The sequence below is a fragment of the Poromitra crassiceps genome (genome assembly GCF_964638095.1).
Source record: "Poromitra crassiceps genome assembly, chromosome: 3".
Classification (NCBI taxonomy): domain Eukaryota; kingdom Metazoa; phylum Chordata; class Actinopteri; order Beryciformes; family Melamphaidae; genus Poromitra; species Poromitra crassiceps.
In genome coordinates, this window is record NC_139625.1 from 80,123,426 (window position 1) to 80,141,916 (window position 18,491).

The 18,491-nt window shown below is 46.9% G+C and overlaps 1 protein-coding gene across 1 annotated transcript in view; it reads left to right on the forward strand.

Moving 5' to 3' along the window:
- Window positions 1–59: 59 nt before the first annotated feature.
- LOC310774234 (E3 ubiquitin-protein ligase RNF181 homolog) overlaps window positions 60–18,491 on the forward strand; it is a gene marked incomplete at both ends in the record, with an annotated part of 22,596 nt that continues 4,164 nt past the window's right edge. The window contains 2 exons of the mRNA XM_083634284.1: window positions 60–75; window positions 9,418–9,443. Coding sequence (XP_083490410.1) covers window positions 60–75; window positions 9,418–9,443 — 42 coding nt within the window. The remainder of the gene's footprint in view (window positions 76–9,417; window positions 9,444–18,491) is intronic.

Consider the following 18,491-nt stretch of genomic DNA (forward strand, 5'->3'; position numbering starts at 1 on the left):
GAGAAAAACAAAAAGAACGGCAAAGCAATCTCAAGACGGCCAGAATGGCCGATAGCACAATGGATCGAGCACAGGGTACACAGTACAAACAGTAAATTTAGAAAAATAACGACAATTCAACGAAAGCAAGTACAGTCAGATTCCAGGTAAGATTTCAGGGTCAATTTAAACATAGGGAATGAATGAGAGTGATCTAATTGCAACAGGTAGGTTATTCCAGTCAGCTGGGGCTTTAAACATAAACGATTTTTTTACCAATGGTTTTGCGAACATGAGGGACAGAAAAATAACATTGAGTAGAATGCCGAACTAAGTAATGTGAAGTAAAAGGTACAAGAAGATGTTTTAAATAAGATGGATAGTTGAGATGAATACTGTAACGTATCAGTGATACGCCAAAGAACGGAGAGTTGTAGTTGGTACAGGGTCTTTATTCACAGGCTTCTTTAGCTCCTAGCAGCTAGCTTCACACAGCTAGCTCTACACACAACACCCGGTCTCGCTCACTCCATAGCTTGACTCTCCCCGGCACAGCGGCCGCTCGTCCTATATACCCCCTTTCCGCTAGGAACACACCCACATACATTAGTTCCTAGCTACAATCCAGACACTTATGTTGCACATCACATTACAGGTAATACTTGGATTACCCGACACGTTACATACTCCTCACCCAACATTAGCTCAATGCCCACATTGACACCCACAACCCACACATATCCCCCTGTACCAAAACACACCACCCCACAACATTTTGTATTCCCCCAATTTGTCTCTTATTATTTCACTACTTCTTAATTTTCGTTCCACCACCACCATTTGCATTTCTTTTCATTCCTTCCTCTTTTCCCATTCCTCTAAATTCAACCCACATTTCAATTCTCTTTTTTTACACACATTTCAATTTACCAATAACCCCCACATTTACCTTATTTCGTTTTCCCTCTTTTCTTTACACTCATCTTCAATTCAACCCACATATAATTTCAGTTCGACAATAACCCCCAACATTTACATCATTCTTTTTTCATTACCTTCATTTAAACCTTTTTTTCTTATTCACATTATCCCACTTCACTTCAACCACTATTTCCATCCCCCCTTTTAAAGCTTCTGTCCCATCTGAAGCACATTACAGTCGACACAGCTAAGGCAGTAGTTCTCTACGTCTCCCTTCATCTGTACCCAGTAGAAAACTCGACAAAGGCGGCTGAGTGTTTCTTCAGCCCCTCGATGCCCCTGACCCCTGCGGCCCCTGTGCGCCCCCCGTAGCGCCAGTCCCCGCAGGCAGCTGGGCACCACCACGACGCTGCCACTCTTTCCGCGCCCATCTAACCCCAGAATCCCCGACTCTCTCACCCTCAGGTCCGGAAACAACTCCCACAGTTCCTTCGTGGTACTTGAATACATGCATATCTCCTCCAGGCGAGGCCGGCATCCGGCCGCCACCCACCTGCGCACCGGTCCAACGCTAGCGTCCTCCGCCTGTCTGCGTATCCACTCCTCCAGATCGACATCCTCCATAGTCACATTCTCATCCTCCCGGTCTTGCACTCGCTCGTCCTCCCGTCCCGCTCCCCCAGGGGGCGGCGTGTTGAGGACAGCAGGGCGGACACCATCGGCGTCGATCTCCACCTCGACTTTCTGCAGTGCAGCCGTGGGGGTTGTGTAGCGGCATGGTTGGGCCGGCTCCTCCAGCGTTGACCCCTCTCGCTCCCCCGGGGACACGAGCGCCGCTCCCCCGACTGTAACAGCATTGCAGGTGATGTCGCTCACTTCCCTCTGGCTGTTCAAAACGATCCCCGCTCCAGAGCAGCTAGCCTGGGCCGGCTCAACAGTCACTCTCCTGCCCAGCACAATCGGCTCTGTACTGCCCCGTTGCTCCGCTGCTTGTTGCTCGGGCTGCTCCCCCGGCTGTGTGTCTCTTCCAGCGTTCACACTCTTAGTGCAGTCTCTAGCTAAATGTTCAGGCGACCTGCACGTCCAACAAAGTCTCACCTGTCCACCGCCCGCACGTCTCTCCTCTCCCGCTGTTCTCCAGTCCTCGACAGCTTCTTGACATTCTCTGGCTAAATGTCCGATCGCGCCGCATGCCCAGCAGGCTCCCTGCTGTCCATGTCGTTGTCCCGCATACCCGGTCCGTCTCCCGGGCTCGCCTCGGCACCACCTCGCCACGTGGCCCGGTTCTCCACAGCTCCAACACAGTCTATTTTGTGGCTCCTCCGTCCGCTTCTCTCCGTGCTGCGCGACCTCTCGTAGCAGCTCCATAAGCCCCTCTGCCCAGGCTGGTATCGTCTCCAACAGCCGTCTGACTTCTTTCAACACACGGGCTTCCATGGCCGCCAGCGCCGAGCTGATCTCTGTCGTCAGCTCTTCTTTTCTCCCGTTCGCCGACAGGCTTTCTTCTAGGCGCACCATCACACGTGGCGCTCGTAGCAGCTAGCTCACACCGCTAGCTCGCTACTGCTAGGTCGCTCGAGCCTTTGATCTCCAACTTTTCCTCCGCCGTTCCTCCTCACTCTCTCCCCTCTCGACCGAAATCAGGCGTTACCGCTTCACTTCTGACACCAATGTAACGTATCGGTGATACGCCAAAGAACGGAGAGTTGTAGTTGGTACAGGTTCTTTATTCACAGGCTTCTTTAGCTCCTAGCAGCTAGCTTCACACCGCTAGCTCTACACATAGCGACCGTCTCAGCTCGCTCCATAGCTAGACTCACCCCGGCACCCCGGCCGCTGGTCCTATATACCCCGTTTCCCCTAGGAACACACCCACACACATTAGTTCCTAGCTACAATCTAGACACTTCTCTTGTACATCACATTACAGGTAATACCTGGATTACCCGACACGTTACATACTCCTCACCCAACATTAGCTCAATGCCCACATTGACACCCACAACCCACACATATCCCCCTGTACCAAAACACACCACCCCACAACATTTTGTATTCCCCCAATTTGTCTCTTATTATTTCACTACTTCTTAATTTTCGTTCCACCACCACCATTTGCATTTCTTTTCATTCCTTCCTCTTTTCCCATTCCTCTAAATTCAACCCACATTTCAATTCTCTTTTTTACACACATTTCAATTTACCAATAACCCCCACATTTACCTTATTTCGTTTTCCCTCTTTTCTTTACACTCATCTTCAATTCAGCCCACATATAATTTCAGTTCGACAATAACCCCCAACATTTACATCATTCTTTTTCATTACCTTCATTTAAACCTTTTTTCTTATTCACATTATCCCACTTCACTTCAACCACTATTTCCATCCCCCTTTTACAGCTTCTGTCCCACCCGAAGCACATTACAGTCGACACAACTAAGGCAGTAGTCCTCTACGTCTCCCTTCATCTGTACCCAGTAGAAAACTCGACAAAGGCGGCTGAGTGTTTCTTCAGCCCCTCGATGCCCCTGACCCCTGCGGCCCCTGTGCGCCCCCCGTAGCGCCAGTCCCCGCAGGCAGCTGGGCACCACCACGACGCTGCCACTCTTCCCGCGCCCATCTAACCCCAGAATCCCCGACTCTCTCACCCTCAAGTCCGGAAACAACTCCCACAGTTCCTTCGTGGTACTTGAATACATGCATATCTCCTCCAGGCGAGGCCGGTATCCGGCCGCCACCCACCTGCGCACCGGTCCAACGCTAGCGTCCTCCGCCTGTCTGCGTATCCACTCCTCCAGATCGACATCCTCCATAGTCACATTCTCATCCTCCCGGTCTTGCACTCGCTCGTCCTCCCGTCCCGCTCCCCCAGGGGGCGGCGTGTTGAGGACAGCAGGGCGGACACCATCGGCGTCGATCTCCACCTCGACTTTCTGCAGTGCAGCCGTGGGGGTTGTGTAGCGGCTTGGTTGGGCCGGTTCCTCCAGCGTTGACCCCTCTCGCTCCCCCGGGGACACGAGCGCCGCTCCCCCGACTGTAACAGCATTGCAGGTGATGTCGCTCACTTCCCTCTGGCTGTTCAAAACGATCCCCGCTCTCCTGATGGTCTCGTCGCTGATGATGATGTCCCCCTCTACCGGCTGGTATGCAGAGCAGCTAGCCTGGGCCGGCTCAACAGTCACTCTCCTGCCCAGAACAATCGGCTCTGTACTGCTCCGCTGCTCCGCCGCTTGTTGCTCAGGCTGCTCCACTGCTTGTTGCTCGGGCTGCTCCCCCGGCTGTGTGTCTCTTCCAGCGTTCACACTCTTAGTGCAGTCTCTAGCTAAATGTTCAGGCGACCTGCACGTCCAACAAAGTCTCACCTGTCCACCGCCTGCACGTCTCTCCTCTCCCGCTGTTCTCCAGTCCTCGACAGCTTCCTGACATTCTCTGGCTAAATGTCCGATCGCGCCGCATGCCCTGCTGTCCATGTCGTTGTCCCGCATACCCGGTCCGTCTCCCGGGCTCGCCTCGGCACCACCTCGCCACGTGGCCCGGTTCTCCACAGCTCCAACACAGTCTATTTTGTGGCTCCTCCGTCCGCTTCTCTCCGTGCTGCGCGACCTCTCGTAGCAGCTCCATAAGCCCCTCTGCCCAGGCTGGTATCGTCTCCAACAGCCGTCTGACTTCTTTCAACACACGGGCTTCCATGGCCGCCAGCGCCGAGCTGATCTCTGTCGTCAGCTCTTCTTTTCTCCCGTTCGCCGACAGGCATTCTTCTAATCGCACCATCACACGTGGCGCTCGTAGCAGCTAGCTCACACAGCTAGCTCGCTACTGCTAGGTCGCTCGAGCCTTTGATCTCCAACTTTTCTCCGCCGTTCCTCCTCACTCTCTCCCCTCTCGACCGAAATCAGGCGTTACCGCTTCACTTCTGACACCAATGTAACGTATCGGTGATACGCCAAAGAACGGAGAGTTGTAGTTGGTACAGGTTCTTTATTCACAGGCTTCTTTAGCTCCTAGCAGCTAGCTTCACACAGCTAGCTCTACACACAACACCCGGTCTCGCTCACTCCATAGCTTGACTCTCCCCGGCACAGCGGCCGCTCGTCCTATATACCCCCTTTCCGCTAGGAACACACCCACATACATTAGTTCCTAGCTACAATCCAGACACTTATGTTGCACATCACATTACAGGTAATACTTGGATTACCCGACACGTTACAATACATTTGAAGATAAGTTGCAGCCAATGAAAATGTCTTCTTGTGATAAGAGGTGGAAAACTAAGTGCATCATACATAGTACAATGGTGAGTACGAAATGGACAACCAAGAACAAACCTACAGATTCTATTGTAAGCAATGTTAAGTGGAGCCAGGTCAGAATTAGATGCATTTTGGTCAATAACATCACAGTAGTCAAGCATAGGAAATATTAATTGAATGACAAGTTTCTTGCGGATAGAACGAGTAAAGCAATTTCGTGATCTATAAAGGACATTAAGGCCAAAGTTGACTTTGCGTAAGAGATGGGCAATGTGTGACTTGAATGAAAGTGTGGGATCAAGCCATACACCAAGATATTTTATATTATCAACTCTATTCAATTCAATTCAATTCAGTTCAAAAAGGCTTTATTGGCATAGAAAACATGTTTACATTGCCAAAGCAGGTGTGAAACAACAAAAATGCACAATAATAATATACAACTTAACATATAATATAATATAATAATAATAATAATAATAATAATAATAATAATAATAATAATAATAATAATAATAATAATAACACAATTATAAACAAAAATGTAGCACAACTATTAATGTTAGCCTGTTTGAATACAGAGATGTGTAAACAGACCAGACCTATGTATTTATATTTTGCAAACAAATCTGTACATAAGCTATAGGTAAAACAGTTTAAAAGTAGGATATAGACAGATGAGTTAAAGATGTGTGTGTGTGTGTGTGTGTGTGTGTGTGTGTGTGTGTGTGTGTGTGTGTGTGTGTGTGTGTGTGTGTGTGTGTGTGTGTGTGTGTGTGTGTGTGTGTGTGTGTGTGTGTGTGTGTGTGTGTCTCTTGATCTGTGTCTGAACACACACCTGCTCTGCCATATAAACCAGGCATAATCTCATAACACACACACACACACACACACACACACACACACACACACACACACACACACACACACACACCCCTTTTCATCCTTGCTTCACCTTTCTCCCATATACTCTCTCTCCCTCCTTCTCTCGCCCTCTCTCTCTCTCTCTCTCTCTCAGTAAAAGGATTAACAGGGATTGGTTGTGACAGCACAGAAAGACAGTGAGAGAGAAACAAGAGGAAAGACTGTGGACGAGTGGAAGGACTGGAAGCCATTTTCGAAGACATATTGGATCTTATTTTGTCTTTCTGCATCTTAGAAGAGAGAGAGATCGACTTGTCTGGTCTGGAGCTATTTAATTAGCTGTAGCCATTAGCTCCACACACACACACGGGCCCAGCGATGGACCCAGACAGAGAAGAAGCCGAGGTGTTTTCAGACCAAGGTTTTTATAGTTTCTGTTTTTAATTTGTCTTTATTCTTTTAATTTATTTATTTTTCCTGTCAATTTCAGTTTAGTTTGACTAGCGGCACCAGCCAGTGTTGTAGTCGAGTCCGACTCAACTCAAGTCACGAGGCCTGGACACATTTTCAGAACTCGTGACTCGACTTGGACTTAAATACTGATGACTTGGACTTAAATACTGATGACTTGGACTTGGACTCAGACTCAAGCATTATTATTATTGAGCATTCATTCACTCAGGACTCGGACTTGTTAATTGATAAAGACTGTTCTTTGCAATAATCCCTAATACGGTACAAGTACAGTATTAGGGATTAGGGATTATTAGGGAGTAATTTGGCATAAGATATTGATAGCTACCGGTATATCAATTTTGTGCAAGGGGACTCGAGACTCAACTTGGACTGGAGATACTGTACGTGTGGTGGTCTGCAAAAACCCTTCACATGGTGGGAATTTGACATTTTCATTTTTTGACATTTCCATAAATTAGAAACTGTCGCCTATATACCTTTTTTAATGACTGAGATAGCTCTCTCAGATCAAAAGTTATGAGTATTTTAATGTTATGTGTCTAAAAGTAAAATGTGAGAAAAATGGCTTTAAACATTCCACAATGTTGTATTTTCTAGAGTGGCATTCCTCCAAAACCATAAAAATAAATACTTTCCCTTTTGTTTTATGAAATAAATTCTTCACCATGATGTACTGCAGAGATGAAAGTAACCAAATCACTCAAAATCTTAAAATAGCTGCAAAATTCATTTTCAACCTTCTTTGGATCATTACCAACAATGTGCAACAGCGACATGTGAAGGGTTTCTGCAGGCCACCACCACACATAGTGACTTGACTAGAACAGTGTTAATTTTGACAGCACATTTGGATTTAGTTTTAGTCATAAGCCTTTTGACTAAAATGCCATTTAGTTTAGTCATATTTCAGTCATCTGAAATGTTTTAGTTTTAGTCTAGTTTTAGTTGACTAAATATAAGATTTTAGTCGACTAAATCTACGGTAGATTTAGTCGACTAAAATCGAATTAAAGATTAGCTTAGTTAAAGTGTAATGCATTATTTAAATGTTTCTCTAGAATTTCCAAACTAATTGGAAAGCTTGATGAATCTGTTATTATGGAATGGTATTAAGGTTTGAACATGCAATACAGACACAGATTTAACTGTTTAACTTCTTCTCTTTGATTGGCTCTCTTCCCAATTCGTCCCTCTCTGACATTTCCGTTTTATTCGTTGACGAAAATGTCAATAGATTTCCTCATAGTTTTTGTCATCACAACTTTGTTTTTATTTCATGTCTAGTTTTCATCAGTGAAAAAGGGTAGTTTTTGTCTAGTTTTAGTTTTAGTCACCGAAATTAACACTGCACTTATGCACACTGCACAGTGCACTGTGCACAGTGCACAGTGCACAGTGCACAATGACTGTATAAAAGAGATGAGCGGAGACACCGTGACGTCACCCATTGGTTTGTGGACTCTTGTTTTGAAGTCTCTAGTTTGGTGTTTTGGCCGCTGCCATCTTGAGTTTTTGCGCAGCTCACGCGAGACGGCGGAACGAGACCAGGAGGTTCCTACCGAGCCGCCGCTCCGACTGCTATTGGTCCATGATCTGTGACTGCGAGCTGCGTGATGACAGGACAGGCGACTTGACCCCCAAAACATAGTCTTTTCTATTGCCTATTTTACTTTAAACGGGTGAGTTATATAAGAAATTCAATTGAGAATTTAGATTTCCCAAGAGGTCTACTGTTATTTAACATGCCCAATAGTACCAGAATCCATTGAAAATTATTTTGTATCAATTTGTTCAGGGTTAGGTGCTTTTTTCCATAGAATGATTGGTCTGCCAGACCTAACCGCAGCTGACTGACTGTCTTTGGACAATAGGAAAACTGACCGATTTAGGAAAGAGTTCCGTTACTAGTATTACAGGTTCAGTTACAAGCTCAAGTCTAGGGGCAATCAAATGGCACCACAACTCTGCAACAGAAATACGGCTGTTATCAAAGAGAAATGAAAGTGTGGCTCACCTGGCGAAGCTATCGCCAGGTCAGCCACACTGGCGATAGCAATCGCCGCTTCCGGGCTTATTAAATACCTAGTATATCATTTCCTGAGCCAACCCCTTTCTCTCAATGACAATCAATGCCATCAAAATAAGAATAGATATATAATACATATAAACAATGAGAGCATCCTATCTGAGAGGGAGAGTAGCAAACTGTCACACTAGGTTTTATCTATAGTCTTGTGTAAAGCCTTGTTTTTATTTTTGATTTCAGTTAACGGGGGAAAAATTCACACCTAGTTTTCCTTTTTACCTCCACCAAGGAGGTTATGTTTTCAGTGCCGTTTGTCTGTTTGTCTGTTTGTTTGTTAGCAGGATTATGAAAAAAAGTACTCGGCCGATTTTCATGAAACTTGGTGGCAGGGTGTAGCATGGGCCAAAGAAGAATCCATTACATTTTGACGCGGATCCGATCCAATTAAGGGTCAAGGAAGGGGCAGGGCTAGAGGAAAAGGGGCCGTATGGGATAGGAAGGTCGTAGAGGGTCAGGGTTCAAGGGGTGGGTAGGGGGAGTGGCTGGGGGGATGTGGTTCTGATCTGACTCACAGAATGTGCATATCATAGCAGACTGGAGTATTGGCCCTTGACGGAGATCTGCGCGCTCCGAGTGCACTTCTAGATTCTTTAGTTTTCATTAACGAAAACCTTGTTTCCGATGCAGAAGAGCCAGACCCAGAGAGAGCAGAGGAAGAGGAGGTAGAGGAAGACCTTGAGGAGGAAGAGGAGGCAGAGATCCTCAATGCCTGGCTGCAGCGCTGCAGGGCAGGGGGGCCAAAGGGGAGAGGAGAGGGAGAGGAGGACCCAGAGGAGGAGAGAGGGAGAGCTGACAGCAGGAGCAGCCTCGAGCCGCCGCCTCGCGTCCGCCAAGACCGCCGAGCGTCACTACCGTGTCCGGTGAGAGAGACGTCCCTAGGGACCTGGCTGACATTTGGCATATATTGCCTGGGGACATTAGGGGGAAATAGGGTCATATTTTGACTTCCCTACCCACCCACATGAGCCCCTAAAAATCAGAGACCAACACGGCAGCGGAGAAATCTCACATCCTCAAGACATTTCGGTTGACATTCTGGAACTTTCTTGCTATATGGGTTGACATTTGGAGACCCTGAGTACCCCATCTGAGTGTACCAAATGACAAAATACCCCTTATATTTTGACATTTGGCACACTTCTGAATCTGGCAGAAATGTTCCCAAATGTCAAGGAACAAATCTGGACCCTGGAAGCTGATTTTGGGGCTTCAACTTCAGGTAGAGGTTAGCTGCAGGGTGGGGATCTTTCCTAGACCCTGGAAACTGACTTTGTTGCTTCAAATTCGGGTAGAGGTGAGCTGGAGGGGGGCTTCTCCTGGAACCTGGCTTTGCTGCTTCAAATTTAGGTAGAGGTCAGCTGGAGGGTGAGGGGCTTTCCTGGATCCTACTAGGTGATTTTGGGGCTTATTATTATTATTGTAGCGGGCTGGATTTGTGTGCTACTGTATTTGTCTATGACTGTCCTGTGCATGTGGGTTACCTGTGGGGTTTGACATGTTTGTGGGGATTTACGGGGTTCTGTGAAGGCAGCATACAGCCAGTGGGTGGGGTGAGAGAGAGGGGCTCACCTGTTATTGGCTGGGCGGAGGGGAGCTGTGGGCGAGAGGGGAACAGCTCGGGGAGTTGGAGCGTGAGCCTGGAAGAGACGGCTGTGTGTGGAAGAGAGCTAAGAGGCTAGGAGAGAGCTAGCGGGGTTTTGAGGTGTGTTGTGGGGTTTGGTTTGGCGTGGGCACGGCCATCAGTGCTCTGTCGATGACGGCTAATGAAGAGATAATTAAGAAGGAAGCCTCAGTGTAATGCCTGACACGTTACACTGGCGTCAGAAGTCAAGCTAAGAAGTAAAAAAAAAAGCTCTTTTAGCGCGTTGGCATTAGCGGTACGTGTGCTAATTGCTGCCGAGGACCACATGTGATGGTGCGTGACGGGGGACACCTGTTGGTGAACGGAGGGGAAGAGGAGTTTTCGCTGGCTCCTGAATACAGCTCGGAGTTTGCTGGCATGGAGGCCCGCCTGAAGCAGGAGATCAGACGGGTGTTGGAGGTGACGCCTGCCTGGGCAGAGAAACTTATGAAGCTGTTGCGGGAGGCCACGCAGCGTGGAGAACGGCAGACGGAGGAGCCGCAAAGAATTTGTTGGACTTGTCGGGGACATGGTCACCTGGCGAGGTGGTGCCACAGCGTTCCCGGGGGGCAGACCAGGGACGCAGAGCAGCGGTTCTGGGGGCTGCTGGACGTGTGGGGCGTTCGGGCATCTAGCGTAACCGTGTCCTGCAACGGACACCTGGACGCCTGTTTCGTCACGTCCGGGTCAGAGGTCTCTCGACGTGGTTTCCGGTACTTTAGCAGGCATTTCAGATGCTGGATCGCCGCTTTGTGAAAGTGGAACTAATTTATACATCTATATGTGTCAATATGTGGAATTTCATATGAATATGTGCATGGTAACATGTCAAATTACTTTAGGAAAGTGACTTTGATGACAGAAAGCCATAAGACGTGCTTGGGCGACGAGAGTTACTGATCGTTAAAGTTGCTAGCTTGCTAGCTAGCTAACGCTAGTTTTGTCTAAAACACAACAAGGCCAGCATGTGGCAATAATGCAGCAAAATGGGACTCAGCGACCACTACAAGCCACTCTTTGTTGACTATTACTGGCTTGCTAACCACTGGCTTGCTAGTCTCGCTAGCCAGCCTCTCTTCCTTTCCGTCAGAGAGAGAGGCTGGCTAGCTAACCAGCAGAGCCGCAGAGTGAGCTGTCCGTAACAGGACAAGAGCAGCTTTCAGTTAAGACGCCAGCGGTAGCGTCCGTTCCCCGACTCTGGTAAATCAAAGACACAACTAAAAGAAATTATTTCAACGGTATGTTGCTAGAAAGAAGTTTGACTTAACGTTTTCGCCGTTAAACTACACGGAAACATGACATGATCATTGTAGCAGTGTTTGAAGCACAATTTTAACAGGAGTTTTGTAAAAATATTGTCCGTTGCAGGACACGCTTCCGTTAACCAGGGAGTGTCGGGAGGCTGTCAAGGACCAGAGGACAGCGCGAGAGGAGAGACGTGCAGGCGGCTCTCCAAGCTAGTAGCCAGCTTAGACAAGCTAATGACCAGCCTAGCCAATAGATGATCCAGTGGGTTGCTAGCCTCTCCAAGCTAGTAGCCAACTTAGACAAGCTAATGACTAGCCTAGTCAATAGATGATCCAGTGGACTGCTAGGTAAGACAAATCAATAGCCAGCCTAGACAAGCTAATGACCAGCCAAGCCAATAGATGATCCAGTGGACTGCTAGGTAAGACAAATCAATAGCCAGCCTAGACAAGCTAATGACCAGCCAAGCCAATAGATGATCCAGTGGACTGCTAGGTAAGACAAATAAATAGCCAGCCTAGACAAGCTAATGACCAGCCTAGTCAATAGATGATCCAGTGGACTGCTAGGTAAGACAAAGCAATAGTCTGCTTCTCATTTCTCACTGACGGTAGTCTGGGCACCTTTCATCCCGCTTTTTGTCATGGGGCGTAAACCACGGAACCAGAATGAACACCGGAAGGCAGTGCGCCAAAAAACGTCTTTGTTGCCGTTAGCTTGACGTCTCTTGCCTCGATTAATTGTCTGATGCAAAGCTTCTGTATTGGCTTAAAAGATGTGAGATTGTGAATCCGCAATGTTTCTAAAAGAACTTCTTCAAAAACTTTGTTCGGTAAGTCCATCTTTTGTTTTGTTGTTTGCCGTTCTGATACTTGGGTCAAATTGTCAAGTTAACGTAAAAGTTGACGAGCTAGAAACGCTGCCCATCCGGTCTAGGGCGGGCTCTACGCCGGAACCAGGTAGGGTGACAAAATCAATTGTGAGCGGAAGTCAGGCTCTTTCTCGCCGAGAAGAGCCTGGTGACGCGAGGTTACACTGACGGTCTCTCAGTTGCCGGTGCTGGCAGATCATTGGCCAGATCCATAGCTGGCCTCTGCAAAGATATAGCCTCCGACGGCTTCTCAGTAGTCTTAAATTTGTCCCTTACGCTGCCCCATAGATGAGAAGGGTTTTGCACTTTACGTTGCAGATTTGTCTGTAATAATATTTATCATAAATCTATCATTGGTTCTTGATCTATCATTGGTTATTGATTTATCAGTATAGAGGCTGGCTAGGATCATGACTATTGGCCGGTGAGTTAATGATTTAATCCCCATCAGCAGTCCAGTCACAGTGTCTGTAATCTGATCTAATCTGGTTGTGATGGCTGTTTGCAGAGCGGATTATGTGAACCGACAGATCTACTGACAGGCAGCACTGAGGTCTGTTTGGAGTACAGACAGATCTACAGATGTTGCTGGTTTGCGGAGACAAGACTGCCGTGGAATTGCCACGGCGTCCCACGAAGTCCCGCAGCATGGTAATTAGGTGGATTTCCCCCTTTTTTACCAGCAGCTGCAGTGTGCAAAATAGCCGCCAGGTGGCACATGTGAGCAGTCTCTGCAGGCGGAAATCACCCGACTGTTTTTGCTCTGTCTGTGGGCCCTATCTTCGCAAAAGCGGTAATTTAGCGTTTGCGCTCGTTTATCTAAGAGCTTTGAAAAGCATCTTTAACGCGCTAAAACACTCGCTGCGCTTGAGCGCACCATAATCTCGGCGCTGCGCAGCGCAGAAACGTCATTACGCACGGACGTGCCACGACAGAACATCAAATTCTGCTGCTAAAATTGGGTAACCTCGGTGAGGCAATCAACTATAATTCACTGAGAAACTTTTATCACATCGCAAGGAACTTGTACAGAAAACTTGTACATTGTAGCCTATTTGGAATAGGCTATTCACCTTCACCTGCTATAACCCGGAGGGTCGTTGGCATCACAGCCGATCTGTCACAAGCTCTCTCCATCTCTCTCTGTCGCAGTTCAGTGTTTCACAGAGTTTTAATTGAGTCCACTGTAAATCCTCCAATCTTTTCTTTTGTCTCCGCCCTTTATCCACTGCAAACACGTTTCTATTGTCCCACCCCAGTCAACAAAAAACCGAATTGCATCAAAACTCAGATGTTTTTAACAGCTATATGATGTGATGGTGTCGTTGAGATAGGGATAATATATACAGTCAATAGGCCTACACCTATCCAAATTACGCATGGCGAGAATTACAGCATGCCTCACGCAAACTGTATTACAGGGACTGCAACCAGGAATCTGGTTTGATTGATCTAATGCCCAGGCATTGCCAGGCCACACCTGTGAATAATTCTGGTGGTTAACACCGCCCAAATCCCGTTTGCGCCATGCATAAATGATTTGCATTGCCTCTAATCTGCGTTTGCGCCCATTGTTGTGACGAGTTTTGCTTCCCCGCGAGTATTGCATCGCCACTATATATGGGGCTGTTTTTAACTTAAATACAGGGAGGTCACGTCTAGCCAAACAATTATATCATTTTTAAACAGTTATGGTTCCATACAGTATAAATCATTACAATATGCTCCCGTGAGGTGGGGATGCGTTTAGCTGCTGCCGGGCGGGAGTGCAAAACTCGGCATAACACCTGGACAGCGGACTGCAGTCTTGCCTGCCTTAAGGCACACGCAAAGAGGTGCACAAGCGCAAATGGGGGTATCGCCTGCACCAAGATAGGGCCCTGTGTCTGGATCTGACAGCCTTCTGTAGGCAGAAACTGTTCTTGACGAGGTGATAGTTACACACATCTAGTGATGCACTTGGACACATCCTCAGTGATAGCACATAGGCTCATCGGATGTTTCGGGTCTTTCAACTTCGGACACCCTCACCAGACGACCCAACCAGGAGTGATCAGTTCCCAGCCTGTGTCCAAGAAGCATTAGACCACAGCTTGTCCCTCCTGATCTACAGCCATCGTGAAGCTTTCTCTGCTGCCTCTGAAGCTCCGCTGATGGCTTTTCTTTTGCGTGCACCTGTGATGCCCAGGATGCTGTAGGCTGTGCACAATGATCTATCTGCGAAGCCCCTGCCCCCCACTTCAATGGGCACACACGCTTGGAATTTGTTCTGCGATTTGTTTTGTTCCATCATCAACAGGTATGTGCCGGTGAAGAAAATCGGAAAACAAAAAATCGAATACTGCAAAATTGGAAAAATAAAGACGCAATGAAACAATGAAATATTACTTAAAGGGGGACTAACCCCCCAGATATGTATCAGAACAGTGATTTGAAAATACCTATGGAAAAAACCAAGAAATGACATATGCTCTTGTCTATACTAGACTCTTTGGCTGTGTTCAAGTCAAGATTTTTTTTCGGAAATCGACGCCATTACAGTTTGCCTACTGCCTCAAAAATAATTTATTTGAGAGGGGCAATATCTTTATAAATATCAACAACTAGCCAACGCTGGTGGCCTGTTTGGAAACAGCTTTGCTCAAAATGGTTGAAAGTTATATCAATTTGGTAATTCAGTGGCGAACTAGAAATTTAATTATTTTTCTGCATGTATCTCTATGGCAGCGTGTCAAACTACGTTACGAGAGCAAAGTGACGTGGGCTCGTTACAGCAGCACACCGCACAATAGGACAAACCTCTCGCTCTGGGGTAACACAATGCGAGATTTCTCCACGTAATTCCCTCGTCTAACTAGAGATAAACCACGCAATGAAATCCGTTTTTAATTTGCGTTTTGGGGCTTTTCGTGATTCTTGTTAAAAGTTGCAGCACCTCTGATTTTTCCTCTCAGGGCGCAGGCAGTGCAGGGCAGAGCTCTTCTCCTCCTCACAGACTGTTCCAATGCAAATCCCCCCGAGGAGCACACACACACAGACAGAGCCAGTCGCTCTGCTCTGCTGACTTGATTTCCTGAAAAGTTGGCGTTGCTTGTACACAGTGACGATGTTATATTAGCCGATATGTTTAGAGAAGCTTTGTCACGTTGTCACGTCGTAGTATAGCGTTATATTTTACATGTCCGCTAAACTGCGACGAGGTTTGTTTGCTGAAATGTCAGACTGTTGAAAGCCCCCGCCTCTCACTGCTGCTGTGTGCTGCTGCTGCGCGCGCCCCCGCGGGTGCATGAGAGAGCAGACTCTCCCGTTTGACTGGCCGAGAGAAAGTGCTTCCAAGTCGGACTGATAGCCGCGGAAATGTCAGACTGTGCTCTCTCTGCTCTGGCCGAGTCCGAGAGAGCCCAGCTGCTGCTGCGCGCGCCCCCGGAGCTTGGGGCTACGCTAGTGCATGAGGTTTACAGTACGACTCTCTCCCGCCCGCTCCCGCCTGCCTGGGCTGGAGACAGTGCTTCCAACTCGGACTGATAATATAAACATCATCATTCGAGCTTATCCAGGTAAGATATTAATAAAGTAGTGACACATTCAGCCGGAAACTAACTATAATTAAGACATGTGCCAACTTTGACGACGTTTGGTTCAGTATTTTAAGAGCAAACTTCAATAGGAATAGGCTTGGAGTTGTGAGGAGCCGAAAGGGTACAGGGGGAGTAGTGGAGTAACTATCTTGAAATCCCATAGTCTTTGGGGACAACCTGACGTCAGGTTGTACCAAATCTCCCATTCATTTGAGAGAAAAAAAAGCAGTGTTCCACCCTTAGAGGGCGCTTATGCCAGATATGCTGCTGAAAAATGATACAAATGGTCAAATGGCAACAGTTTGGTGTCAAATGTGGAAATTCTGACCAGAATTCTTCACACATCACCCCCAAAGTCATATATATTGGTTAAAAGCTGAAAAAAAGTGTTTGGGGGTTACTTACACTTTAAGTATTGAGAGGACAATGTCGGAAGACAGCAATAAAGAGAAACAATTTCAAATTATATGGAATTAAATTTATGAAGCCTTGTAGTAGCCTGAGGTGGGCAGCACCTGTGTGTGTGTGTGTGTGTGTGTGTGTGTGTGTGTGTGTGTGTGTGTGTGTGTGTGTGTGTGTGTGTGTGTCTGTGTGTGTGTGTGTGTCTGTGTGTGTGTGTGTGTGTGTGTGTGTGTGTGTGTGTGTGTGTGTGTGTGTGTGTGTGTGTGTGTGTGTGTGTGTGTGTGTGTGTGTGTGTGAGTGAGCGTGCGTATGCGTAGGTGTGGAAATGGTGTTATGTTGACTATTGGATCGCATACTTGTGAATGTACAACTTAACAATGTCAAATTATGTTTGTCTGCATCTAACCTGTCCTGACCCTTACTCTCAGTCAATAGAAATAATTATAAAAAAAGGGATGTTACTGGTTTGAGAAACCGTTGCAGGAGTCAGTGAGAACACACAACTGCCCTGAGTGACATCACTTCCAGGTGACCTCTTAGGTGACTTCTTAGACTACATGTTAGGTGAGTACATCTTAGCCTTCAGGCGCTTAACAGAAGCAGAGCTGAAGCGGCACTTAACAGAAGCTGAGTGTCACGCTAAACCAGTCACACAAGAAGCACTCTCTTTTCATCAGCGCCTCGCTCGGCGTGCCTTGCTCCGCCCACAACTTGCATTGAATTCATGCCTGGCAGCTTCGTGCTTCATGTTTGGAAAATAGAACAGAATCTTGAACCATCACTTCCGCACGCGTGCGGCTGGCGTGAACAGTCTCGCCTGTTAACAAGGACGCCGAAATGAAACTGCGTGGCTTCAGCGTAGCTTCAGCGTGGCTTCAGCGTGGCTTGAGCGTGGCTTCGGCGTATGGTGTGAAGGAGGGCTTAGGTGATTACATCACAACTGCCTGATGACATCACAGTCGAGCAATTGCATGACATCATTTCGGGGTGCCCTAAGGCTCGGTACTTTTATATGTTTATAGTTTATATGCTCCCGCTGGGTCTCCTTATTCGCAGACATAATATCAGTTTCCATCTCTATGCTGATGATACTCAGATCTATCTTAATGTTGACCCTGTAAACTCTAATTTTAATACCAACCTTCTTAACTGTCTGCATGACATGGATGTCACAAAATTTCCTGCAGTTAAACGCAGACAAGACAGAGGTGTTTATCATTGGGCAAGACAGCACAAACAGCCTAATCTCTGACAGTCTTGGCTCACTTTCAAATTCAATTACCTCCCACTGTAGAAATCCCGGTGTTATTTTTGATCAGAACCTCAGCCTAGAGACAAATATGTATATGGTAAAATCCTGCTTTTATCACCTCAGAAACATTTCAAAAATCAGTTTGTTTTTGTCTCCCAAAAACTGTTATTCATGCTTTCATTACCAGTCGATTGGACTACTGTAATTCCCTGCTCTCTGGCATCAGCATAAAATCCCTCTCCCGCCTCCAGCTCATCCAAAACTCTGCTGCCAGGATTTTAACCCGGACCAGGAAATAAGACCACATTCCACCAGTCCTGGCCACCCTACACATGCGACCTGTTGCTTGTAGAATTGATTTGAAGATTGTATTGATTGACTACAAAGCCCTGAGAGGACTTGCCCCGAGTTACTTATCCAAGCTTTTACTGCCCTCAGATGCGGCAGCGCTTGTTCCGAGGTCCAGACTGATACACAAAGGGAACTCTGTCTCATCTTTTAAATCACTGTCACACATATTGAACCCCCTGTGTACTACATGCTAACATATTGACCCCGTGTGTACTACATGCTAACATATTGACCCCGTGTGTACTACATGCTAACATATTGACCCCGTGTGTACTACATGCTAACATATTGACCCCGTGTGTACTACATGCTAACATATTGACCCCCTGTGTGTAGATAGATAGATAGATAGATAGATAGATAGATAGATAGATAGATAGATAGATAGATAGATAGATAGATAGATAGATAGATAGATTTTATTTCTGTGTCATGCACCATATTCATGGTGCCCAACCCGTCTGGGCTTACAAGACACAAATCATTCAAGTTCAACAATACAAACAAATTAACAAACAAGCTACAAAAAGCTCAAACATAAACAAGACAAGACAGAGTTGTATATCCAGATGAACAACTTCTCCA